The 27,954-nt window shown below is 33.1% G+C and overlaps 2 protein-coding genes across 5 annotated transcripts; one reads left to right on the forward strand and one right to left on the reverse strand.

The window, feature by feature from the left end:
• On the forward strand, nt 1-24,887 carry LOC143071562 (flap endonuclease GEN homolog 1-like). 3 transcript variants are annotated; one of them, XM_076245935.1, is made up of 13 exons: nt 1-146; nt 511-613; nt 5,955-6,147; nt 6,605-6,767; nt 8,601-8,690; nt 9,574-9,654; nt 10,213-10,403; nt 11,357-11,457; nt 13,128-13,300; nt 15,494-15,702; nt 17,910-17,971; nt 18,691-18,841; nt 21,019-24,887. In XM_076245935.1, exons 3-12 carry the CDS (start codon nt 5,987-5,989, stop codon nt 18,816-18,818), a joined length of 1,359 nt encoding a protein of 452 aa, XP_076102050.1. In that variant the 5' UTR covers nt 1-146; nt 511-613; nt 5,955-5,986; the 3' UTR covers nt 18,819-18,841; nt 21,019-24,887. The 3 variants fall into 3 exon arrangements, with proteins under 3 accessions (XP_076102050.1, XP_076102052.1, XP_076102051.1); XM_076245937.1 differs by lacking the exon at nt 5,955-6,147 and having other exon boundaries at nt 511-589; XM_076245936.1 differs by lacking the exon at nt 21,019-24,887 and having other exon boundaries at nt 18,691-18,842.
• On the reverse strand, nt 676-5,949 carry LOC143071561 (uncharacterized). 2 transcript variants are annotated; one of them, XR_012976918.1, is made up of 3 exons: nt 5,724-5,949; nt 937-5,511; nt 676-724 (listed from the first exon to the last, which is right to left on the reverse strand). XR_012976918.1 is itself a non-coding variant. In XM_076245934.1 (2 exons), exon 2 carries the CDS (start codon nt 5,153-5,155, stop codon nt 1,871-1,873), a length of 3,285 nt encoding a protein of 1,094 aa, XP_076102049.1. In that variant the 5' UTR covers nt 5,156-5,511; nt 5,724-5,949; the 3' UTR covers nt 676-1,870. The 2 variants fall into 2 exon arrangements, 1 of the variants encoding a protein (XP_076102049.1); XM_076245934.1 differs by having other exon boundaries at nt 676-5,511.
• Nucleotides 24,888-27,954: the final 3,067 nt, after the last annotated feature.

Raw genomic sequence — 27,954 nt, forward strand, 5'->3', positions numbered from 1 at the left:
ATATAAACACACTCATATTTTTGCAAGACACATTGTTGTATGTATGAGTATATGGCTGCATTTGGACGCAAAATGAAAAGAGCCATAGTTATGAATTCCAAAAAATTGCACAGAATAGAGTAAAACCAGTGTCCCTGTACTTTTGGGTAAGGTAGCACTTGATGGTAAAAAAATATATGACTGTTTATCTGTTTATATACATTGTGAATATTGACTTCTTCAATTCAAGTAACCGATTTCTCAAAAGAAGCTAACTTCAGGACCCATGTAAAGAAGTGTATGAAATGAGTTTTAGGTACATTTGTTAGAACAAATGGATTATTAGATTTACAAACAAAAGAACTCTTGATCATGTTATTTGTTTCAATAATATAAAATTATCTATAGGCTCATCCCCTGTATATGTGAATACATTTTCCTCAATAACCCAATTGTTACTTATTTTTAAAGAAAATACAGAAGAAGGGAATTAAAAATAGCGCAAATTCAATTATTTCCTTACTTTTTAAGGTACACACCTGCTTTCTTTTGATGTTAACAATGGGAGTGACAACACTATGAAACTTGATGACAGATGCATGTCAGAATGGTAAACCTGTTCCTAGTTTTTATGACTTAATGTAATGGCCTGACCATTAAGTATAACCGACGATTGGGCTCAAGGAGAAAAGACTATCAGGTGCTGATACTTTAATTATGAACCAATCTGACATATGGTAAAAAGCTGAAAAATATAAATAAAATACCATTTTACAATGTGTTCAATTAATGTTATTATAACGAAATGTCAAAGGTAATTGATAGCACAGTCTGTTGAATGCGAGAAATGTTGTACTTTCAAGAACAGATAAATTCCAGGTATTTCACGGAGAAAAGGTTCAAATATGTAGAGAGCAATTTGAAGGGTTCAAATACAATGTTGTAGAATTAACTCACTCTGTGGTTAGCCACGAATTGTGTCCTAGATGACGTTTGTCCTTTGAAAAGTTCTCCAGAACTGGTATGACCTTGCAATGTTCGGTTTGAGATCCGTGTGAGCAGGGGAAAGGTAGCGATGGTACGATGTTTTAACGTTAAAGATGAATAATCCTCCTAGACTGGAGCACATAAATAGATTAAGAATATAATCAAACGAACTATATAAATTACGGAACGGTGTAACAGAATACTCCCCGTCTGATGTCTATCTGATATCACTTTTCCATAATTTTTTCGAATATGAATACAAGATTTACACAAATGAATTAATCCCAATATAAATTGAATATATACAGGTGAAATGTCCACTATTTCGTGTGAGAAATATCAGATCTCAACGATTTTTCACTATAAAGGTTCCTAATAAGTACATTCCACGTGAAACTGGGTAGGCACAGTTTCTTGTACTTTAGAAGAAGGGTGTCTCGGACGACATTGTTGTGTTCTGTAGAATGTTTTATTACTGCTGTATTGATAATGGGAACTGTTTTCTCCAACGTAGTTAGACGGCGATGACGATCGAAGATAGATCGAAGTATAACAAGAGTTAGTAGTTGGTTGTCTTCCGATTTGGCGATATGACACATCTTTGTGAGTATTAGACGAAATTAGGCGTTTCGTCATAACGTTCATTCCTGCAGATCTAGTCGCTCTATCTGTAGAGTGGCGTCCTCTATGTTTGATTTTGTCGTAGTAATGTCCAAGAAAAGGTGTTACTTTGTGACGATGTCCAGATAAGACTACTGGTTCCTTTTCACTTATATTCAAGTCAGATTTGGCAATACTGCTTCCTCCTCGTAGTAGACGTTGCTCATGCAATGGCAGATTGAGATTGGCAATAGGTCCTTTCGGAATAGGTTTGTGAATGCTATTGATTTCCTCTCCATGAACTTTAGGTTCTGTTGATTTCGGAATGAAACTTTTTTTTATCTATAGATTTTTCTATAGAAGTCACAGATTTTGCTTTTAGTGACGCGAGTGATGTCCCTTTAGATGAATTTGTGCGTTTACCAGGCTTGGTACTAGGTCCTGTACATTCAAGGGATTGTATCGAATGCGATTTAGCGACCTTGGCATTCGAATGAAAGTTTTTGTCGTTAGACTGAACAACAATTGGATTATTGTCCTTAACGGCTATTTCCGGTCTTGAGGCAAGACGTTGTTTTGATTCCGTGATTGAAACGTAAGTTATCTTTGTGTTGACTTCAATAGGAACAGTTTGCTTGTCAATGTATGTATTTCCAATTATGACCCAACCAAGTCTCAACTTTTGGGCAAATGGAGTTCGGGATGGTCCTAGGCGTTGTTCAAGGACGTGGTGTGCCTCTATAAGGTCCCTTCCAATTAGGAGTAGAATTTGACAACGTTCCTTTATTGGTGGAATGCTTCCTCTGAGTTCTTTCAGATGAGGATGATGCATTGCGACTTCAGGAGTAGGAATTTCGTCTCGATTATTGGGGATATTATTACATTCAATCAATGTAGGCAGGTCAAATTGTACGTCACTATGTACAGATTTTATGACGAAATCTTTTCCTCTTTTCCCGGAAGTAGCTACTCTGCCGGAGCATGTTGTAAGAGAGTAGTTTTCAGGTTTTTCCCGAACGTTGAACAGACTGAAGAATTCAGGCGAGGCAAGAGACCGGTTGCTTTGGTCGTCAATAATGGCGTACATCCTGACAATTTTGTCTGTCTTGTCCTTGTGGTACACGTCCGCAGGTAATATCTTGGCATACGATTTCTCGCTGTTATGATCTTTGTAGATCTCTGTGCAGATCGAACTCACAGAGGTTAACTTTGTTTCAGCTGACTCTGTCTGCTCCCCGCCGTAGACTTGTGTTAGCTCCCCGCCGTAGGCTTGTCTGGGTGAGCTAAACTGGGAACTTTCAGATTGTTGTGGTCTAGTGATGTGAAGTGCTGTGGTATGTCGTTCACTTCCACACTCGTTACAACTGATACTTGCGTTGCAGTCCCGACTTCTGTGTGTGGTTGACTCACAACACTTGTAGCACACATTGTTTTGTCTTAACAGTTCCTTGCGTTCCTCGATTGGTTTGGCTCGGAATGCTCGGCATTCATTCAAGGTATGCTTTGTCTTGTGTAGGATACACAGATTTTGTTGTTGACTGCTGTCTTCAGTTTGCTGTTCAACAGCCGTCTTATGGACGTTGACTTTAGAGTACGTCTGAGGTGTGAACCTTGGCGTAGCGTCTTTTGTATTTGGTGTTACCTTTGACCCAAAGATGAACCCAGGATCGTTCTTAATTTTGCTAATTTCCCTGATGAAGGCAGAGAATTCTGTGAAAGGTGGAAAGGCAACTTCATATTTTGACTTGTATCTTGAAGCTCTTGTAATCCACTTTTCTTGGAGTCCGTATGGTAGTTTTTCCACAATAGGATTTATCCCGGACGAAGAGTCAAAATATGCTAGCAAACATCCCAGCTTGGGATTTTCCTTGTGATATTCTATTTCTGATAGAATGTCAGACAGTTCATAAAGACGTGCGCTGTCCTTATTCGTCAAGGTTGGGAATTTGGCAAGTTTACTCATGAGAGAGGCTTCCAACATTTCTGGAGCACCATACCGCTCGTCAAGCCTCTTCCATAATCTCTGTATACCTATGGTAGGATTATTGGCGTTCGACGCTCTTATGCTAATGGCGTGTTTAGCAGACTCTGGACCGAGCCACTTGATCAGTAAATCGATCTGTTCAGAGTCAGAGACTTGTAACTCATCAGTCACGTTCTTGAAGCTTGCTTTCCAAGTATGGAAGGATTCTGCCCGATCATTGAAGCTTGTTAACCGGGAGAAAAGCAGGTCCTTACGTAAGAGGAATCTTGTTATCTCCGATGTAAGGTTGATTTGTTGCTGGTGTGCAATAGGGATCTCTTCTTTAACTCCTTGATTTTGGTGTAAGACAGGGATCTTTTCTGAAACGCCCTGTTTTCCTATGCCAGTTATAGTTCCCAGATCTGGGAATACATTAACATCTGATGACTTAGTACGTGTAGGCAAGACCTCAGGTGTTTGTGATGGCAGGTTCAGTGCCACAGATGGCACGAACGCTGGTGCTTCATGACTCAGCTCAATTTTAACAGGAATTTGTTTTTTCTTTTGAGGTCCTGTTACTTCCTTTACAGCGGTTGATACAGGAAGTTTATTGACGAAATCTTGCACACGCTGGAGCGGGTCTTCCTTTTCGTCAGGGAGATCGCTATACGCTTGGCTATCATCGTATTCCAGGATACGAGCCTCGGCTTCTGCGGCTGCAGCTTCTCTCTGTGCTTCAAGAAGGTTAAATTTGGCTTTAAGCTCGGCCTTTTCCCGGCTTACTCGTGCGGCTTCTTGTTGCATTTGAGCCTTCCTGCGCATAGCCTCTTGTTCTAATTGCGTTTTTCTGTGAGCGGCCTCCTGTTCTAGCTGAACTGTTCTCTGTGCGGCCTCATGTTTACGTTGAGCGACTTCTTGCTCCATTTCTGCCTTTTTACGACTGGCTTCCTGTTCCATTTCATTTTGTCTGAACAGGGCTTGTTCTTCTAACATTGCTTCCTGTTGTAGGATAAGGGCATGTTTTTCGACAAATGCTATCTTAGACTTTGCAGCCTCTGCTTTGGCTCGCTTTCTCCGTGCCAGGCTTGACATGTCTGACACGTTAGAGCTACCGCTGTGCGAGGTTTTCTTACCCCTTGAGGTCTTTGTTTTAGTGGATTTGGCCTTTGTTAGAGCGAGGCGATGCTCGTGTAGTTTTTCCATAACTAGCTCCACTTTGGACAGACGTAAATCCAAAGAGAGTTTGCATGCATCAATTTCTTTTTGACTCTCCAATGTTCGGGTCCTTTTCAGAAAGTCTAGGTATTCATCTGTGAGCCTACGATAATTATTACAGGCTTTAACAAGTTTGTCCTGGACTGTTAGGAGTTGCTGGAGATCGTTAGGAGGCGTTGTTACTTCCAATAACTGGGATTCAATGTCTGCCCAGAGAGCCTCTAGTTCCTGACAGAACTTGTCACGTTTTTCAGTGAAAGCTCCTTGTCCTTTTTCCGTGAGGTCACGTACTCGCCTAGCCTCGGGAGTTTCATCTGACTGTGATGTATTAGACGGATTTTCTAATAGTTCAGGGACATCTCCTTCTTGGGGCTGAATCTCTTCTTGTTGTTCCACATGACTGGGATCCATGTTGACTCAACGTTGTTAGGTTGCTGTCCAGTATACACAAGATATGTAGTCCACTGTCAGTGTAAAGGTGTGTACGTTGCTACGTTGTCGTTCCTTGTCTGGATATGTAAAGACAGGTTGTCGTCAATTTACTGTACGTCAAGGGATGACGCGTACATGCAGGGCTCAACGGTAGGTTGCTGTGTAGCTGTATAACTAACGTGGAGTGGCGTTATCTGTGAGACACAACAGGCAAGTTGTAGACTTTTTACTGTAATGGCCTGACCATTAAGTATAACCGACGATTGGGCTCAAGGAGAAAAGACTATCAGGTGCTGATACTTTAATTATGAACCAATCTGACATATGGTAAAAAGCTGAAAAATATAAATAAAATACCATTTTACAATGTGTTCAATTAATGTTATTATAACGAAATGTCAAAGGTAATTGATAGCACAGTCTGTTGAATGCGAGAAATGTTGTACTTTCAAGAACAGATAAATTCCAGGTATTTCACGGAGAAAAGGTTCAAATATGTAGAGAGCAATTTGAAGGGTTCAAATACAATGTTGTAGAATTAACTCACTCTGTGGTTAGCCACGAATTGTGTCCTAGATGACGTTTGTCCTTTGAAAAGTTCTCCAGAACTGGTATGACCTTGCAATGTTCGGTTTGAGATCCGTGTGAGCAGGGGAAAGGTAGCGATGGTACGATGTTTTAACGTTAAAGATGAATAATCCTCCTAGACTGGAGCACATAAATAGATTAAGAATATAATCAAACGAACTATATAAATTACGGAACGGTGTAACAGAATACTTAACATGTTTCAACTATTGATGTGTAACAATGGGAGTTACAAAGCTATGGACCTTGTTGGTGGATGCTTGTCAGAATGATATAACTGTTTCCAGTTTACATGGTCAAACCATTGCTGTAGATTTAAGTTCCTGGATCTGTGAACTGAAGAAAATACAAATCGCACAAAAAATACCAAATCTATACCTCAAGTAATTATTTAATAGCCTTATACATAATTCTGCAGTCTTGAAATTGATATATAATGTACATGTACATGATATATATAATTAGAATTGAATATTTTTCAATTCAGATTGAACTAATTGTTTTAAACTTTAATTCATTATCAAATAAACTTATACATGTATTTGCTTTTATCGACATAGACTTAAAACAGTGTTCCTCCCAGGCCGTTTTAGCGCTGCGGTATTCAGCGCTGTGCTATTGCTCAGACCACAGTGGTATCCAATCTAAAATCAGTGCTATTGTTTTTCAATTTTGGAAATTTCCGGTGTTTAGCTGTAAAATTTTGATTACATGATCAACTGGTTGATTTGTCTGAGATCGTTTATTCACCTCACAAAGTGAAATATAGGAGGGATCAGTTCAATGATAAATATTCTTATAAGAAAGGCATAAAAAAACGTAAATGTTTTTTTTTTGCAGGAACTTGTATTACAGAACAACATATTTTATGAAGCATGGAATCAAACTGGTTTTTGTTGAAGATGGAACAGCACCAGCAATAAAAAAGGCATCTTTGGCACAAAGAAATAAAAACAGAGTCACAAGTTTGGACAGGATAGGATTGAAAATTATATCAGAAAAAGTAAGACATAAAAGTATGAACAAAAATACTGAGGTCTAATGTAAAAAGGGAAGTCTATAAAAACTGACAATACCCAAACAATAAACTTTATCAACCAACTGATTGAATTGAAATATATAATATAAAATATAAAATAACTGTCAAAGTACTGACAATGCTGACATTGTACAGGTATTTATAATGGATGGTAAAACCTGGTTTTATAACTATAAAGAGACAATCGAAATAGATTTACTTCAGTTCAAAGTATGGGTGTCAAAATTACTGCAAACTAACTCACCTAAGTCAATGTTAAAAATAAATAAGCAGTCAGAAAGTAATATGTATAAATACATTATATAGAGTTACAAAATGTACTCCCCTTATCTAATTATTTATTCATTTTGTTCCTGTAAAATACTCATCATTAACAATAATATCTATCAATTCACATAAACTATCTAATTATGATTTAAAATTTTCCTAACAGTGATTTTGAATTGTTTTGTTAACTGGTATGTTTTGAGTATACTGTGTAGCCGAAATGTAGCTCATCATTTAGCCTGAATTGCTAGTATATACAAAAAAAGAAGATGTGGTATGATTGCCAATGAGACAACTCTCCACAAGAGACCAACATGACACAGAAATTAACAACTATAGGTCACTGTACGGTCTTCAACAATGAGCAAAGCCCATACCGCAAAGTCAGCTATATAAGGCCCTGAAATGGCAATGTAATACAATTCAGATTAGAAAACTAACGGCCTAATTTATGTACAAAAAATGAACGAAAAAACAAATATGTAACACTTAAACAAACCACAACCACTGAATTACAGGCTCCTGACTTTGGACAGGCACATACATACAGACTTTGGCAGGGTTAATAGTTGACTTGTAGCTTAAGTTTTTGAATAGGATGTTAAACACCCTCAATTAAATAACCCTTCAGTACATGTAGGTGGCAAGCAATCAGACATGGCAGACTATATAGAAGTTAAAAGATGGTGTAGGTGCCAATGAGACAACTCTCTACCCGGGACCAAATGACTGAGAAATTAGCAACAATGGGTCATCATTTGTCATATGGCCTTCTACAATGAACACAACCCATACTGCATAACAAGATATTTAAGGACATGAATTTTATTAAAACACGAAAACAGACTGTCTGATTTTTGTCCAAAACCAATTATGGAAAAACAAATATGATATGCAGGCAGTGTTCTCCCCAGAAATTTTGGATAGCATCACATTTTGCGTTAAAAAAAAATAACTGTTGCAGCAATATATGACAACCCCTAAATTACAGGCTCCTGACTGAGAGACACTAAAATAGTGTTGTGTGGTTAACCTGTAACTCAGGCTCCTGACTGAGAGACACTAAAATAGTGTTGTGTGGTTAACCTGTAACTTAACCTTTGGCAGTGGTTTCAAAGTATAACATAAGAAGAAGCTGTAAAAATCTATACAAATCACACCACAAGTTACAAAAACACAAGAGACACAAAATGTAGATTTGAGAGTGCATACAGTTACTGAGAGCCTCTTCAAAGTCAATAACAACTAATAAAAAGATCATACCTGTCCTTATGCAATGCCAAAATAAAGGTACAAATGTATATCAACAGTCTGTACATTGTATGTCTATAAGTTATGGATTGACTTGGGAGATGATAAACTATGGATCCATTTAAAGTCCTGACTTAAACATCACTAGATGATACACAGTTATGCACAGGCATTTTAACATGAACCAGTCTTAAACTAGATATTTGAGATCACAATCCTCATTCTTTTTTTTCATCTTGATCAGCTGACTTATAAAAATAATTGTTTGTATATTTTTAGTGCAGAGAGTTGTTAAACAAGCTTGGTTTACCATGTATACAAAGTGGAGGAGAAGCTGAGGCTTTGTGTGCTCAACTTAATCATGCTGGAGTGAGTAGTTATGAAAATACAATGTTTGCTATTTTTACCTTATACAGTATATATACACTCAACTGATAATATTAATGATAAAAAAGTTTTTTTATTGCAATTGTCTGACAATACAAGGAACAATAGGTAAGGAAACGAAGTATGTTGCAAGCCTATAATTTAAACACATTTACTGTTATGTGTATATTGCAGCATGTAAATCATGTACTGTGGATTCATTTATTTTTCGTGGGTACCAACTTTCGTAGATTAAGGAAAACTTGCATGTTCAAGGATATTTAATTTTGTGGTTTTGACAAAATCTGCGTACAAGCCTACATGTATGTAAAATGTGATATTCATTAAACATCTAATTTTTGGTTTACTTGTTCTCACGAAAACCACGAAAAGTAATCCAATGTAATATGAAATTAAATGAATCCAGCTATTAAACATCTCCTATCAGGCAAGTTGATAAAAGGGAGATAACTCATTACATTTTTTCTTTCTCTATTCTTGGAGTAGAAAAATATATAAATAATATTTTTGTATCAATATACGGAGTAATAAAATTTAAAAAAACAGTTGTATACCTTATTTTTGGGGTGATTAATTAGTTTATTACAAGTACATTTTTTGTACATGGTCAACATCATTGAAATTATATTTGTATGTGAAATTTAACAATGTGCCTGAATCATAACAGCTGAAGTGGCTAAAAATAGACATATATATGCTGTTGAAATTAAAGAATAATGCAGAATAGTTAAGTACACCAGAAAAACACATCTATCATGTCTTTACATCATTGAATAAAGCAGAATAGTTAAAAAAAAACAACGTAATCCACAATAAGCATAATATCTATACCTTGTTGACTAAATTAATTTCTGTGATTTAATAGATAGTAGATGGTGTATTGACATCTGATGGAGATTCCCTGTTGTATGGTGCTAAGAAAGTATATAGAAACTTCAAAATGGATGTGAGTATTTTATCATTTTACAAATTTACAATCTTTTTTTTTATGAAAGAGGTACAAGTTTGTAGATAACAGTGAATATTCTATAGCCTTTTCTTACGGCAATAAAAAATACAGATAAGAGACAAGTCACTTTCTTTTAAAAACACTATACCTGATTAAAGATCATTAAATGTGTTTCTCAATGAAGATTCATTCATATGCTATACCAGGTGGAAATGTCCCTATCTTAATCTTATCATATTCAAGGTATTTAGTTTAATTTTATATTAGTTAAAATAAAATAATAGTTATATGACAATACAACAATATTTACACAAGACATAGAGCACATGGCAAATAGTGAATTGCAAAGCCTAATATAATTTTTTGTTTTTTGGAAGCACATTTTATAATTGTCATTGATGCATTGATGCAAGTAACTAGAATTTGCTAGATTTGTGGACTCTTATGTGCCTACATGTATATAATCCTTTACAGAATAGTGGAGTTTTTCTTGATTTTGATGTTTTGACCACTTCTATTCATTTAATTTCATCCACTTTCTTGTATTTTTTACAGGTTGGTACTGTAGATTGTTGTGATATGATTGAAGTAGAAAAGAAGCTAAACGTTGATAGTAGAGGCCTTATTGCCATGGCAATGTTATCTGGCTGTGATTATGATAAAGATGGTGTTCAAAGTGTTGGTGTACAGAAAGCCTATGAATTTGTACAACTCTGTACTAAGTTAGGTGTTGACCCACTGAAGAGGTACAGCCACATAAGAATAAGAGGAATTGCAAAAATAATTTATTTACTGATAGACATGTTTTTAATACTTTAAATATTAATACTGGGTTTATTTCAGTTTATTTGGTGTATATGGCTAAAGTAATAACATAAAATGCACTAAAATAATTCAAACAGACATTTTGAAGGAAATGTTTTTGGTTATCAGATGCCAATGCTGTTATATAGAAATATATGGAATATTTTGATCTTTAGAAAAGTGTGACAGGTTAGGTTTTGTTAAATATAAAACTTGTTTTCATTTTCTGACGTCACAATAATGCAATAATGACTTTTGCATTTTTTGCTTTTTGTTCAACAATTGAATAATGAATGCACCCTAATATATCTGAATCTACTTTATTATGTTTTAAGTGTAAGCTATACAAAGTGTTCTCAATGTGCATCGAAGTTTCTTTAAATTCATTGTGTTTTCACAGCAACTAAAAAAAAAAACCTGACAGAAAAAGCCAACAATCAATTCTTTATAAGTTATTAAATTGATATGAATTATGAAAATAAGAAGGACACAATTAAGTGATTATATATTCCTGTAGGATGCACATGAAGTCAATAGTTGAATATAATCATTTAATGTATTCCATCTTAGCCAATGAATTTATTTAAAAAAAAACCCCAGATATGCAAAGTTTCTGTAGATTTTAAAATTAAACATGACAGGGGTTGCCATGAAACATTTATTCAACAGTTTCACAACATTAGGGCCAGAACCTCTTCTTTTCAGACATGCATGAATTTTTGTGATTCTTTAGTCTGAAGTAATTTGATGCACAACAGATCATGCTATTAATATGATATCAGCCAATTCTTTATGTGTTTGTCCTAAATAAGGTGCCTTTTATCTAGTGGTTTTCTCAAACCACATCTTATTTTAAATATATGCACAGATGATTTAATATAGTTTTTACCCATAGGATCATGACTTGGAGAACAAACAGTGAACTAAAGACCTTACAGAAAGTTAGAGAAAGTCCTCAGAAGAAACCATCACATTGTAATGTGTGTAAACATCTAGGTATGATTTAAAAATTGTCATGGAGATAAGTGGAGCATGTCATTATTCTAAAGGAAAATTTGTTTTGTTTAAAATTGTTTTTAAAAAGTACTTTGCCCATATTATGATGAAAACTGACCAGTCTACTGATTCCTATAATTCGGTCTGATAAGATATATTGACAACAAATTATTTATGAAGAAAAACAAAACAAATTTTATATGTTGTTTCAGATGAGCTGTTTTGGACTTTCCATCCTCAGGAATGCTCCAACCTAAATATATTAAAGCTAGAAATGAATAAATACCATAAAACATTATATATTTGTAATCAGCACCTATAAGAATTTGATAGAGTTCAATCAATTATTTGGGAGGAAATGTGTATAGTCATATGATGATAATGGTAGTGAATCTAATGGGAGGAAATGTGTATAGTCATATGATGATAATGGTAGTGAATCTAATGATGGTCTTGCAATTTAAATTTTTGAGTGAGATCAAGTGTGTTCTACATCAGATTCATTATGATGTTCATGATTGGTCTATATTAAATGTTCAGTCACCATATTTAAACAGGTTTTAAAAAGAATAAAAAAATATGTATATTGTTGTTACTGGGGATTATGCTTAAGAACTGGTTACTTGCAATTGTTAGCAGTTTGTTCGATATGTCAGGATTTTTTTTTTAAATTAACCTCTTAACCCTTTCCTCCATAATGACGCCTTTTGACGCCACCCCCTTTACTCCATAATGACGCCTTTTGACGCCTGTGTAGTACCTCAGTTGAAACGCTTTGACCTCGAAATGTCTGCATCAGACTTAACAAAATTTGTATCCAATATGAAAAGTATATTCATAAGAATATCTTGACTGGAATTTCATTGATGAAATATTTGTTTTCCCAATGAATTGATACTTTAAACCTGATGATTTTTTTTTAAAGAAAAAATCCTATGCGAATCAAGTGTGTAAAAAAAAAATGTCCATGGAGGAAAGGGTTAGAGTAACCTCTTCTGCTGGCATTACAGTAACATAAAGAAAAGTTGTAAGTGTAATACCACCATTGATTTTCCAGTATTAGTCTTTGTTAAAATTGTACTTTAAAAAATAAAATGTGTAGAATTTATCTTTGTTTCAAATAAATAATACTTGGCATGAGTAAAGTTTTATCCTGTCTAGTACTATTGACAAAATTTCACATAACATTTCATTGCACATATGAAAATAACCATCATTGGAAGTTAACTAATCACATTTTCACCTCTTATTGAACTGTGTACAAGCTTTAGTTACCATGTAACCTCAAGTTTCCAAAATATTCTATAGAAACCCCAAATAAAAAAATAATGGTGCTTTGAAATACCAAAGATAGATGTTTATGACCCAGAAATGTTTTACTGCAATGAAAGGATTAATTTTCTACAACTGGCAAAATTAAGGGAATAAATTTTGTCAACCTACCTTCGTATGCAAATTGATGTGAAATACTAAGATTTGGTGGTACATTGTACATGTATTACACCTGTAGTGGCGGATAGGCTTTCAACAATTTTAAAAACATGTATTAATATGGTTCTTCAATTGTACTCCATTATAATATTCACAGTATATTTTTGTAATTTTCCAACTATGATAAAAAGGGTTGTTTTGTTATGTCACCCATATTAACATTTTGCTTTGCATAACAGGTACGAAGCCTGACCATTTTAAGAATGGTTGTGTGCCATGTGACACAGAACAATCATGTGACCAAGATAATCAAGTCAGCTGTACATGTGATAGTTGTACTGTTGATTTCCATAAATTTGAGTTGAATATGAGAGAAAAAGCCTTGAGAGATCCTGGTTTTCCTAATCAAATGGTAAGTACATTAATACTATAGTACACTCTTTAATTGTCATTCAAATAGATATTAGAAGACACAATCATTAGTTTTCCCTTTTTAGCTCACCTGGCCCGAAGGGCCAAGTGAGCTTTTCTCATCACTTGGCGTCCGGCGTCCGGCGTCGTCCGGCGTCGTCCGTCGTCCTGCGTCCGTCGTCGTTAACTTTTACAAAAATCTTCTCCTCTGAAACTGTTGGGCCAAATTAATCCAAACTTGGCCATAATCATCATTGGGGTATCTAGTTTAGAAATTGTGTGGCGTGACCCCGCCAACCAACCAAGATGGCCGCCACGGCTAAAAATAGAACATAGGGGTAAAATGCAGTTTTTGGCTTATAACTCAAAAACCAAAGCATTTAGAGCAAATCTGACATGGGGTAAAAATGTTCATCAGGTCAAGATCTATCTGCCCTGAAATTTTCAGATGAATCAGACAACCAGTTGTTGGGTTGCTGCCCCTAAATTGGTAATTTTAAGGAAATTTTGCTGTTTTTGGTTATTATCTTGAATATTATTATAGATAGAGATAAACTGTAAACAGCAATAATGTTCAGCAAAGTAAGATTTACAAATAAGTTAACATGACGGAAATGGTCAAATGACCCCTTTAAGAGTTATTGCCCTTTATAGTCAATTTTTAACCATTTTTTGTAGATCTTAGTTATCTTTTACAAAAATCTTCTCCTCTGAAACTGCTGGGCCAAATTAATCCAAACTTGGCCATAATCATCATTGGGGTATCTAGTTTAGAAATTTTGTGGCGTGACCCCGCCAACCAACCAAGATGGCCGCCACGGCTAAAAATAGAACATAGGGGTAAAATGCAGTTTTTGGCTTATAACTCAAAAACCAAAGCATTTAGAGCAAATCTGACAGGGGTAAAAATGTTCATCAGGTCAAGATCTATCTGCCCTGGAATTTTTCAGGTGAATCGGACAACCTGTTGTTGGGTTGCTGCCCCTAAATTGGTAATTTTAAGGAAATTTTCCCGTTTTTGGTTATTATCTTGAATATTATTATAGATAGAGATAAACTGTAAACAGCAATAATGTTCAGCAAAGTAAGATTTACAAATAAGTTAACATGACCGAAATGGTCAGTTGACCCCTTTAGGAGTTATTTCCCTTTATAGTCAATTTTTAACAATTTTTTGTAAATCTTAGTTATCTTTTACAAAAATCTTCTCCTCTGATAATACGTGGCCAAATTAAACCAAACTTGGCCACAATCATCATTTGGGTATTTAGTTTTAAAAATGTGTGGCGTGACCCGGTCAACTTACCATGATGACCGCCATGGCTAAAAGTAGAACATAGGGGTAAAATTCAGTTTTTGGCTTATAACTCAAAAACCAAAGCATTTAGAGCAAATCTGACATGGGGTAAATGTTCATCAGGTCCAGATCTATCTGCCCTGAATTTTTCAGGTGAATCGGACAACCTGTTGTTGGGTTTTACAAAAATCTTCTCTGAAACTACTAAGCCAAGTTAATTATAGATAGAGATAATTGTAAGCAGTTAGAATGTTCAGTAAAGTAAGATGAACAAACACATCACCATCACCAAAACACAATTTTGTCATGAATCCATCTACGTCCTTTGTTTAATATTCACAAAAACCAAGGTGAGCGACACAGGCTCTTTAGAGCCTCTAGTTTGTCTGTTTCTGACGCAGTAAAAATACCTACAAGATAGACCAACAATTATTTTGATAGAAATATTAAGTTGTTTTTCTACTTTTAGATCAGCAATATTGCATTTGGATGATAACTCAAGTATCACATTACATTTACACGGGTGGAAATAAGCATTCTAGTATCTTGAACCCTTGAAATTAAAATGTCAGTGCCAACTTTTTACAATTTAGGATAGGGAATACATAATCAAATAAACACTGAAAACATGAAAATGGTAGATCTTTGTTCATAAAACCTGCATTGCGTATTGCCTTCATGAACAATTACATCACCTCGTGCATTAACAGACATTTGTTAGATCATCTTAGTTTAAATCTATATATTTCCATGTAAATATTTTTTACTTATACACCAATAACCTTTTATGGCATTGATAATCCATATGACAAATTTACGTTTAATCATATAGCATATGAAAACAAACGAATAACTCTTCTTCATTTAATTTAAATCTTAAATTTATTTTTTTTACAGATAATTGATGAATTTCTACAGTCTACTAAAGAATTACCATCACCTCAGCTGGAATGGAAACCAGTCAATGTACCTAGTCTGAAATCCTTTCTCCAAAACCACATACCATGGACAAATGTAGAATTTTTCCACAAAATATCTGAACTTCTGGTCATTCTTCAAGTCAATGGTATGGAATGGGCAGTATCAGAAAAACTAAAACCTGTAAGGTATGATATTCAGTATATTTGACTTGCTTCTGAGGAGTATTTGTAAAGGTTAAATAAAAAATTACACAAAGGTTTGAAATACATTAAAAAGATTGTATATGCATATAAAAAGATTAATTAGCAACTACTGCAGAAAAATTTATCTGTGAAATGACTAAATAAAAGATACAGGGAGACCTTTCTAAACTGAACCCAACATAACCTGAAATCCTATATCAATAAAACAGTTGTTTGAAGACACACCACAAATATTCTTTAGTAATCTTATTTCTAAAACATATGGTACCAATTGGATGAAAGGAATTGAAATACCATAGAGTTTTGCTGTCAACTGATTTCACTGTAATCTTTAAACAATAGTAAAATGAACATATACTCATAAAAGGAATTTCATACAATGTTATGGTTGTAGTTCTGATTATAGACCCAGTTTAAATACCAATAAGTTTTGCATTTTAAATCTGTTCCTCAGACATTGGTTTGTTAATTCATCATTATACTTCTACAAACATTTAGTACTAAGTTAAGTTTCACAATAATTAATGCTGAAAGACCCACTTTTGACATGCATTTTGTGTTTGTTCAAGATTCAATAACCCCTGATTATACTGCCATGCTTCCAACTTGTTACATAGTTTAAAACAATTTTGAGACATTTCAACTTGATGTCCTATAATTATGGTGGAAAAAGTTTTCTTCTTTTTCACATTTAGGTCTGATTTAGTCATGTTATATACAGGGTTTTAGCGAGGATTTTGAGGGCTTTAGTCACTTTCGCGCTCTATGAAAATCAACCTATATTTTGTGTAACAGCAAGGGACCAAGGATTTATATTACTAGTTTGCCTTCATCTTTGACTTTGTCAGATTTTAAAGGACTTGGGCATGATTTGCAATTAGTATTGTATGATTTGACTGTATTGGCCCTTATGAAAGATTTTGACATGGGATGTGGAAACTTAGTTCACAATTTCTCTTCAGTTTGTTCCAGAGGACATTCCTGATCAACAAAAGTTGGAAACATTTTTTTTAAACAAGGTCAAACAAGAATCACAGCAGAAACTTACTTGCAATGATCATATCACTGCATAATCATTATCCTTATATCGATATTTGGAAATCATTTCTATAAAGTTGGAACTGTAGAAAATCCATTTTGGAATGAGTATAACCACTGAAAGAAGGTTGTAAACAAATTAAGAATAGATCACGTTTACAACTTTCGCTTTTAAAATGAAATGAAAACGTGAAGTGACAGGTGGATGATTTATTCAAAACGAGTCCGGATTCATCAGAAAATTATCATTTTTTGGTTTAATTTCTTTGAGTAAAAGATATATATTTGGCTCCCTTGTTTAACTGATTTTAAAAGATTTCGTATTTTACATTTTTAATCCGTTTTAATCAGGGTCTATAAATAGGAATACTTTCACGCATACTTAGCACACAGTACAGGAAGCACCTGTTTACTCATGAAGACTTCTTTGAACATTTTGAATAAAGTTCTATATCTTAAATGGAAATTGTCGAAAGTTTTTGATGGAAATTTATATTAATTATGATGAAAATGGGTTCAAATGACGAATCTACGACAAAAGAACTTGAACTTGTGATCGTTTAAGAAATATTGAAATTCAAATGTGAACTGACCTGGGGTAAAATTTTATCAAACGACGAAACTATACGCCTGCTTGTTGAAATTCTAACTGACTGATATTCCTGGAGAAATAATTGTGATGGTCAATTATGAGGTTTATTAATAATTAACGGATTAGTGACCCATCTGATGGCGATAAGCGGATTAGTTGTAATCACAACTTGTAACACCTGTTGTAAATGTTAATTACCTAGGGGTCATAAACTTGTCACAAGCATAAAGACAGGTAGATTTATAGTATTTTAATGCGAAAATATTTTACACTTTCAAAATTTAAATGAAAAAATTGATTTGAAATACTTTCATCAATGCGAAAAAGGTAAATTACGAAAGTGACGAGCGCTAGCAAAATCACTGGTTATATTTATGATTATGTTATCAGCATTTTGAAATAGAACAATCTTGTAAATTCTTTATTCAACTTGTTGTAAAGTTGCCTTATTACTCATAGTTCTTATGAAGTAAATGATTCCAATTCTTAAAATAACATATCAGTTTAATAATGCAATGTAGATAATAGCTGTTTGATATTTTTCATCTTTTTTTTTCAGAATTGTAAGAAAGAGTACATTGAAAAAGACTCCTTCTGTTATTGTTGAATGGAAGAAGCTAAGTATGTATTACTATCTTCATTAATTTTAACACTTTACAATGATCAGCCATTAAAGTTAACGGGCAGGGGGCAATTTAAAATTTTTATTATAAAAATAAACCACAAGTTGTCAATGAAATGGTATTTCGTAACAAAATTGAGAATAGAAATCCCCAAAAGGGTGAATTCATCTCTTATTTTGAGAAATTCTGTTTTTTTTTTATTATAATTCATTAAAACTGGGTATAATAGAACATAATGGTGTTTTTGATAGTTTTTAAAACTTTCAAAACTTTCAACAGAGTTGCATTTTGCATTATGAACAGTCAGTCAACCTATAGACATCCTGATTTACGTAGGAATCAGTGTGAAATAGCTCGGGTTTATTTCTTGTTGGATTTAATCAAAGTTGTTTTGAAGATCATTTTAAGTCATTGATATATTAATGAAAGTTGCCTGAACAATGCTAAGTTGTTACATTTTAATAGTAATTCACCTTTCTCTCAAATCCACCAGCTGTAGTTTTTTTCTTCATCAGATTTACTAATCAAATTGCTGAAATCCACCTCAACTATCTGTATCCATTTGCAATATATTGAAAACCCATATGTACCAAATAACAAGGACAAACTGATCAAAACTATATGGAGGTATGGTTGATTTTTGACAAAATTGACTGATTCTTAGAACACTTGTTATTAAGCCTTTCTTAAAAACTATTTTGTTTATATATCCAACAGGCATTGATACCGTTACAGAGAATTCGCAGGTTATAACAGTATCAGAAGAAAACTTCTCAAGACACTATCCCAGTATGTTACAGGAGTTTAACAGGCGAAAAGAAGAGGAAAAGACACAAAAAACTTGAAGAAAAGAATGCCAATAAGAAAGGTTTAAAATATAGTTTTCATTTTTAATCCATTTCACCATTTTATTGTCGAGCCTGCAACTTTTGTTGCAGAAAGCTCGATATAGGGATAGTGATCCGGCGGCGGCGGCGGTGTTAGCTAACTTCTTAAAAGCTTTATATTTTAGAAGGTGGAAGACCTTGATGCTTCATACTTTGTATATAGATGCCTCATGTTACGAAGTTTCCGTCAGTCACATGTCCAATGTCCTTGACCTCATTTTCATGGTTCAGTGACCACTTGAAAAAAAAGTTCAGATTTTTTGTAATGTTGAATTCTCTCTTATTATAAGTAATAGGATAACTATATTTGATATGTGCGTACCTTGAAAGGTCCTCATGTCTGTCAGACAGTTTTCACTTGACCTCGACCTCATTTCATGGATCAGTGAACAAGGTTAAGTTTTGGTGGTCAAGTCCATATCTCAGATACTACAAGCAATAGGGCTAGTATATTCGGTGTATGGAAGGACTGTAAGGTGTACATGTCCGACTGGCAGGGTCATCTGACCTTGACCTCATTTTCATGGTTCAGTGGTTATAGTTAAATTTTTGTGTTTTGGTCTGTTTTTCTCATACTATATGCAATAGGTCTACTATATTTGTTGTATGGAATGATTGTAAGGTGTACCTATCTAGCGGGCAGATGTCATGTGACCTTGACCTCATTTTTCATGGTTCAGTGGTCGAAGTTAAGTTTTTGAGTTTTGGTCTTTTTATCTAATACTATATGCCATAGGTCATCTATATTTGGTGTATGGAAATATTTTATGATCTTTATGTCAGTCGCGCAGGTTTTATTTGACCGTGACCTCATTTTCACGGTTCATTGCACAGTGTTAAGTTTTTGTGTTTTGGTCTATTTTTCTTAAACTATAAGTAATAGGTCAACTATATATGTTGTATAGAAGCATTGTTAGCTGTACATGTCTGTCTGGCATGGTTCATCTGACCATGACCTCATTTTCAAGGTTCATTGGTCTTTGTTTAGTTATCTTGGACTTGGTTAATGTTAAGTTTATGTGACAGTTGTATTAAAGCTTAGCTTTATACTTAGGACTTTCAACATAATATCAATGATTAGTATAGAAGGCGAGACAATTCAGCGTGTGCACTCTTGTTTATTCAAGCTCATGCATTTTATATTAAATCAACAATAGATGTAAGAAGATGTGGTATGAGTGCCAATGAGACAACTCTCCATCCAAGTCACAATTAGTAAAAGTATACCATCATAGGTCTAAGTACGGTTTTCAATTCGGAGCCTTGGCTCACATCGTACAGTTTTAACATGTGTAATGGTGGTCAATTTCTGAAATAAGTACACAAGAAAAAAGGAGAAGAAAAAATACTGTTATTGATATGCTGCATGTACTTCTTGTTAGAAACTCTGTTTATGCTGCATGCTCACCCACCAAGGATAGGCCCAAAATAAAATTTGGTTTGTTTGTATGGTGACATATAATAGAGAAAGCTTTCTTATCATAATTCAAATGTTTTAAGCACGTTCTATTAGATTAAGATAATTTATGGTAAACCATTATATGTTGAAAATTTAAGAGGTAGTTTGATTGAATATATGACTTCAATTATTATCTGTGGTACAACAGGATTAAATGATAATGCAGTCATATAACATAGGATATAACAATTGTAAATAATTGTATCGACTCTTGTATAAATACATTCAATGTAGGGTTATATTTCTGTCTTCAATTTTGATACAACATATAAATATATCAGAAGGGAATAACCCAATGTTATTTTAAAATCGTAAGATCAGGTTTCCCCTAGAAATGTTCAAGCTACCAGGAAATCTAAGTATTCTGACTACTGGGGATTAATTATTATTAGTTGGATACCAATTTTCGTGGGTCTCATGGGTAGAGGTGAACCACGAATTCAAAAGATTATTTTCAGAAGGCTTTACATACAGAGATTGGAAAAACCACGAAATCAAATATCCACAAAATTGCAAGTTTTCAGCAATCCACAAAAATGAATACCTATGATACCTACAAAAATAAATGAATCCACAGTATCAAAACTAAGGGGTTATTTCTGAATTGTTTGAAAGACTTTCTCTGATGGCATATGATCTTGTTACATGCATATGATTATGAAAATTTTTCACAATAATATGATTTGCATTTTATTTTAGGAAAGAAGAGAAAAGATACCAAAAGTAATAAGGGGCAGAAATCTATTACAGACTGTTTTGCAATCATTAAAAAAGCCAGGAGGTCACCAACCCCTCCAGTTAAACATACTGAAAGTTCTTCAGAGGAGGATATTGACCATATAACTATCACCAAACCAAAAAAAGCTAGGAGGTCACCAACCCCTCCAGTTAAACATACTGAAAGTTCTTCAGAGGAGGATATTGACCATATAACTATCACTAAACCAAAAAAAGCTAGGAGGTCAACAACCCCTCCAGTTAAACATACTGAAAGTTCTTCAGAGGAGGATATTAACCATATAACTACCACCAAACCAAAAAAAGCTAGGAGGTCACCAACCCCTCCAGTTAAACATACTGGAAGTTCTTAAGAGGAGGATATTGACCATAAAACTATCACCAGACTAAAAAAGGCTAGATCTGCTATAGCTACCGGTAAACATGCTTGCAGTTCTAATCAAATATATGATTATGATGACCATACTGCTTTCACCCCAAAAGTTAGATCTTCTCCATTTAAACATGCTAGCAGTTCTAAACAAATGTTTGACATTGAACATACAAGTTTCACTAAAAAGGCTAGATCTTCTCCATCCAAACATTCTGGTAGTTCTTCAGAGGACTGTGATGTTATTGTTATTGATTAATTAGTGAGTGTTATGTTTAAGAAGTAAATAAAAGTTATTGATAGAGAGAAAGAGATGTTTGTAGTTAAGTATATTGTTGCTAGATTTCTTTTTTTATAGACATGTGTCTTTTCACATATTTGTTATCTGATGCAATCTTTTTTCACTTGTGTTAATCAAAGAATTTTAATGTGTACATGAACACAAAATCAGTGTTAAACAATTTTATTTTTTGCAAAACCAAATTGATCAAAACTATAATGTGATATTGTGCATGTCTATATTTTAGTGAAAGAAGCATTAGTTTGTTAAAATTACTTAGTTTTTACAGATTTTTAGCATCTATAAAATTTTGTTAAAACTATACATTTTTTAATATTTTTAACATCAGCTTATTTTTATTGGTTAATCATTGCATTTATCTTTCTTTGAACAATATTTTTCAACTGCACGATGTCAATTAGCATCATGGCTTTGATAAGATTATGCTGACACAAATCAGTAAAAGGCTGTATACAACAATATTTTGACCTACACTCTGAAGTATTTTCTTTTAATTGTTAAAAAAATAACTGATAAAAACTTTATGATTTTTCCTGCAGTTTATTCAATAAAAATTACTTCAGAAAATAAGAATAAAATTAACATCTTTTCTCTGATAAATTAGAATACAGCAGTCCTTTTTCAGGAAATAGTAATTGAATGCACAACAGTGAATTTTAAGAATCCCAAAAATGTGTGCATGCTCTTAAATATATATGTATTTGAAATGAAGTAAAATAATGTCTGATGATTAATTTTTATATACATAGGTATTACTTTATTTTTATCAAGTTTTGCACATGTTTTACCTCTGTGCACTAGGATTTACATTCACATTAACAAAGTCCTTTGCTATATACTGACCAATGTTTGTATGAAGAATTGTTAAGTACGTCATTCTATAAAAGTCTTTATCCATATTTTTTTATGCATTTTAAAGATTTTGTACTGAAGTTTTTTTTTTAAATTTTTATACTGTGAATTTTTCTCTTATTTTTTTATTGACAGCAATAAAGATAAGATATGACGATAGATATTATTATACCACAGTATATTGTGATATGATTAGTAGCATTAATGTTTGTTAAAGCCATGTGGTCTTAACAGATATGTAATATAATGTAATATATGCTTATTTTGTTACAAACTTTTATATATATACACAAGTATACACTTTGTTTTATGTTTGTGATTAATTACTTAGTCATATTTTTTTACGTTTTGTGTTCATTATAATCAAAACCTAAACATCTGTGATGTTATGATAAAAAGGGGTAATGAATATTTTTCTTGAATATATTTAGGCCTTTTTTAAGCTTTATTTTTGGATATGATTCAAGGGTAGTTTTTGATTTTTTTCAGAATATTTTGGGTCTGTTTTTAAGCTTAAGGGGGCTCGCAAGCGTAAATTTTTTTTTTTTAAACATAGATTTTTTTTTTAAATAGAGAAATAGAGGTTATATCAAAATAAAAAAAAAGAACAAAATTACAGAATAGCTTAAATTTTACTATTTTTTTAAGTACAGCTTACATGAAAAATAGAATGAAAAATATAGGTTACTGATGAGTTAAAAAAGATATTTCAATATTAATGCAAAAAAAGGCTATTTTTGCACCAAAGGGAGAAAATTTTGAGCTTTTTCAACAATATAAACATTTTAAAAGTCATCTGGAGCCAACACAAAACTTTTTTTTTGTTTATTTTTGTACCATATCTTAAAGTTACAACTAATAGTGTAATAATAAAATTTGTAATGAAAAAAAAAATGTTTAAAATTATGCTGAAATGTTTGTACCCTCGAGCCTCCTTACTATTTGGGAAATGAAAATTTGTAGCTTTTTTTAAGCATAATATTTTGATATGATACAAGAGTGATTTATATTTTTTCCAGAATATTTTGAGCCTGTTTTAAGCTTGACAATGGAAGGTTTTAAGGACTTTGACTGGCTAAACAGCCCTTGCATGGTTGGTTTTAAAGCTTGATATTTGGGTATGATAGAAGGGGTAATGAATATTTTTCCAGATCATTTTTAGCCTTTAAAAGCTTGTTATTTGGTATGATAAAAAAGTTAATGAATATTTTTATCCAGTATACTTTGGGTGTTTTTTAAAGCTTGATAGTTTGGTATGAATATTTTCGAGCTTTTTGAAGGTTGAGATTTGAGTATGGTAGAAGGGATAATGACTTTTATTTTCTGAATATTTTGTGCCATTTTTTAAGCTTGTCTTTTGGATATGATACAAGGGGTAATGAATATTTTTTCCAGAATATTTTTGGCCTTTTTAAAAGCTTGATATTTTGATAACTGGTTTAACACAAGGGCAATAACATTTCTTTTCCAGACTATTTTACTCAATTTTAAAACCTTGATTTTTTGTAAGTTCTGAAAAAGGTGTTGTTTTGATGAATATGGAATATTATAAATATATCAATAGCTTAATGTATCAGATCTTTATGTTGTTTAATAAGGATCTATCAGTTAGCATGTCTTTTGTTTTTTCCATCTGAGACCATGCCAAGCTTTTTCCCTGTTTTGGGCCGAATCCTTTTATCAGGGATATATCAGGTCAATACACCAGGGATCTCCATGGCCTGTTTAACGATGGCACCCCGCCATCATTCAAATGTCTTGTGCCATCATTCAAATGTCTTGTGCCATCATTCAAATGTATTGCGCCATCGTCAAATGACTCGCTCCACTGTCAATTGTCTTCCGCCATCGTTCAAAACTGTGATCGTTTTTATAGCCTGACACCATTTTTTTTAGCAATTATAATCAAATGCATGTAATTCCATAACCCTCAGGCTTTTTTTATAGTATAATCCAATACAGTTCTAACGCCTGAGGGATATCTGGATTAAGATCGCTAATCACTTGTACCTGAGCTTATACAGGTAGATCAACAAAGCAGACTGGAGAATATTATCTGAAGATAGACGATTCATTTGTCGAATTAATTAACTAAGTTTCCGCAAATGCCTTTAATAATTCAGATTAAATAAATAAATTAATAATCCAGTTACAAAGTTTAACAAGTAGAACACATGCTTTTATTTTGACTTACGCAATCAGCATCCCCCTTTTTAAGAAGTACAAAATAAGACGTAAAACAGTAATTATTATTTCATCACAAATAACTCAAGTACTGCTGTATTGTAACGATAATATAGAATTACTTTAAAAACTTTTAATATTTCCTGTAAATAAATATTGTATCATAATTCCGAATTCATTTTGTAGTTTACAATCAAATTGATACATCCGCGTTTCCGGTTTCTATTCAGACTCCAAATATGCATGTTGCATAGCATCGATTTGCTAGATAAAGTAATTAAAAACCTTTTCATTTGACAACGTTTGCTTTACAAATCTTTTTAACCTTTTACATAACCCGTACCACTCGTTTTGTCGTTGCTGCAAACCAGCCTTACCTGTTATGGGTTCATGAATTCTGAATTTTGACAGTGTCCGTGAAAAATAAGCTCCACATGATTTTTAACCCCCATAACAATTACCAAAAATAGCAAGAAAACTACATGGGGACCTTCGTGATAGCTATTGGTCATTCTCGACTAAGGGAAAGGGAGGGGGCATGAGGGCTTGGCCTTTGAAGGGTAACAAACGACAATTATTGAAAATATATATACTTCTATAAAGTATTTATAATGAAAATACTTTCGATCACTCTACGGCGTAGATACGGTTTATGATGGTGATAGTTCCTCAATCGTTCAATTTTCATCCATGGAGATCCCTGATACACTACTATTGTCTTTATACTGCAATCTAGAAAAAAACATTCTCAATTGTTGTTTATTGTGTTATTGTTATTTATTTATTTGATTTAAATATTTGGAAAAAATCCGTCTTTAAAAAGGCCTATTATCTGGCAGAGTAATGTTATACTGCAATAAAATGTGATCTGTTGAAACCAAATTGATGGTGAACGAATTCGTTTGAGTTTGGACTTATATATCAACAATAAGCATTAGTTATAATGATTTACAGGTTTTGAACAAAAAATATTAACAAGTGAAATATGTTTTTCCAACAATTGTTAAAGAAATGTTTGAGTCGTTTCAAGCTTCGTTGTTTACATTGGAAACAAAGACAGGTTGAAGAGGTCGTCATTAGATAAATATACTGTTGATTCATTAGTATTTGTCAGATACTAATTTTTGTGAGTTTCGTATGTACAGGCAAACCACGAATTCAAATGTTCAACGAATAACATATTTTCAATTGGCTTTTTATACAGAGATTGGCAAAACCACTAATTCAAATATCCATGAAAATGCAAGTTTTCAGCAATCCACGAAAATTGATACCCACGAAAGTAAATGAATCAACAGTGGTTCAGACAACTGCTATTTAGATATTCAGGAGGAAATATTGTTATCGGGTCATGACTCTATATGACATGGAAGTATACAGTCATAACATTTTGACTGCTCAAATAGATTGAGAGCAGTATAATTTTATAGAAATGGCCATAAAATTCTTAAGCAGGAATTTGAAATGTCAACATATACACATTTATCATTCATTATTCTAAGTAAGGAACAATATAAATATACATTTACAGTAATAGATTATCTTTATGATATAATTTGTTGTTCACTAACAAGTGTAAATTACCAAAAGTTAAAATTATATTAACTCATCATATGTACAAAATATTTTAGATATAACATATTATGTTTTTAAAGTGCTGTTTGAAAATGGTCGTCATCCAAGTATTCATAGAATGTGATAGATGATGGACATTCTGTAAGGAAGTAAAAGGCTTTACAGGTTAAGGATGAATATCTTATTTAACAGACAAGTAACAACTTTTATTTTTTTTATTTTTTTTACAGTTAAGTGATTTTATATCATTGTCACCTGTACAAGTCTACTCATGCTTGCATATATATAAACCCATTCACACCTACATTCTGTCTTATTTTCAAGTTTTCTTGAAACAGAATGAGAGAAAAACTAATTTAATTGTATAGGGGCATTTCATTATCAATTGATTCTGTTTCAGTTTTATCAAACTCCATAAATTTTGGCACACACTACTGAACTAGTTTACTCTCGAATTACAATTTCATAACAATTTTTAACTAAACTGAGAAAATAGCATCCTCCTCAGATGCTTAAATTGACATAATATAAGCATCTAGACTATCCTGAGAGTAAGATTGGTGCTCCTGTAACAAAAAAACCCAAACTACTGCTAGGGCTACGAGCAACAAAGGCTGATGTCAACACAACCCTAGTTTATGGTAACCATCATGAGTTAGTCATCCGATATAATGTTTGTATGTCACATCCTACAAGATACCTGTTTTTCGCGGTCTTGTGTTTCGACATAAGATGTAAGATCTGTTTCTTTCTGATTGTGACCTTTCCCAATTGTTATAATTTGTGAGTTTGCATTTGCATGGCGTGTGATACATGCAAAGCAGGAGATGCTTGGTCCGTTGATAAATCCGATAAAATACACATCTTGCGATATAGAATGTTAATTTTTACACTATTTGTAGATCTTTTAAGTTATGTTACTTGTAGTATGCAATGAACTTTTCAGAGTTCTTTCAGAGCTTTTATGCAATACTAGACTACTATGAGTAGCCAGACATGTTAAAAGTCTTGTTACATGTTTCAATCAAAGTTACATTAATCGGCCATTTCAAATCATAAAATAAGACCAAGGATAATATTAATATCTAATTTGTGGCAGTCAAGTATGCATAATGCCTAATCATAGATTACATGAATAAGTATTCAAGTTACTCTGTCAGACATTTAATTATGATAATCAAAACATGACCAAAGAACGGTAACTCAATTTCAACTGAGATGAATCGAATATAAAAACATAACCTTCAAACACTTGATTGAAAATAGTTTAATTGATTACTTTAAAGCTAGTTACATTGTTTTTCAATTTTAAACCAAGACGACAAATCTTATTTATGGACATATTTTCTAGACATTTATTTAAATAACAACGGAATTTCTCTAACTTGTTATTATTACCATAATCATTATTATTGTTCTAATAATACAACTCAATTTAACAGAAATTATGCCTTGGAACAGACATTTCCTAATGTAGAAAATGTTTGAGTAAACCTTGTTTTAAAGCTAGCTAAACTTCTCACTTGTATAACTGTCACAAATAATTCCATTATATTTACAAAAATGTGTGAGCAAAACAGGCATAATAGGTTAAAGTGTACCAAATTGGGTCACA

Source organism: Mytilus galloprovincialis, chromosome 4 (assembly GCF_965363235.1).
Source record: "Mytilus galloprovincialis chromosome 4, xbMytGall1.hap1.1, whole genome shotgun sequence".
Lineage (NCBI taxonomy): Eukaryota > Metazoa > Mollusca > Bivalvia > Mytilida > Mytilidae > Mytilus > Mytilus galloprovincialis.

Bases quoted from the DNA above. Each gene is read 5' to 3' on its own strand.
- LOC143071561 (XM_076245934.1), bottom strand. From the start codon at position 5,155: ATGGATCCCAGTCATGTGGAACAACAAGAAGAGATTCAGCCCCAAGAA.
- LOC143071562 (XM_076245935.1), top strand. From the start codon at position 5,987: ATGGGAGTTACAAAGCTATGGACCTTGTTGGTGGATGCTTGTCAGAAT. The intron at 8,691-9,573 runs GTGAGTAGTTAT...GTGATTTAATAG, and splicing joins CTCAACTTAATCATGCTGGA to ATAGTAGATGGTGTATTGAC. The intron at 9,655-10,212 runs GTGAGTATTTTA...TATTTTTTACAG, and splicing joins ATAGAAACTTCAAAATGGAT to GTTGGTACTGTAGATTGTTG.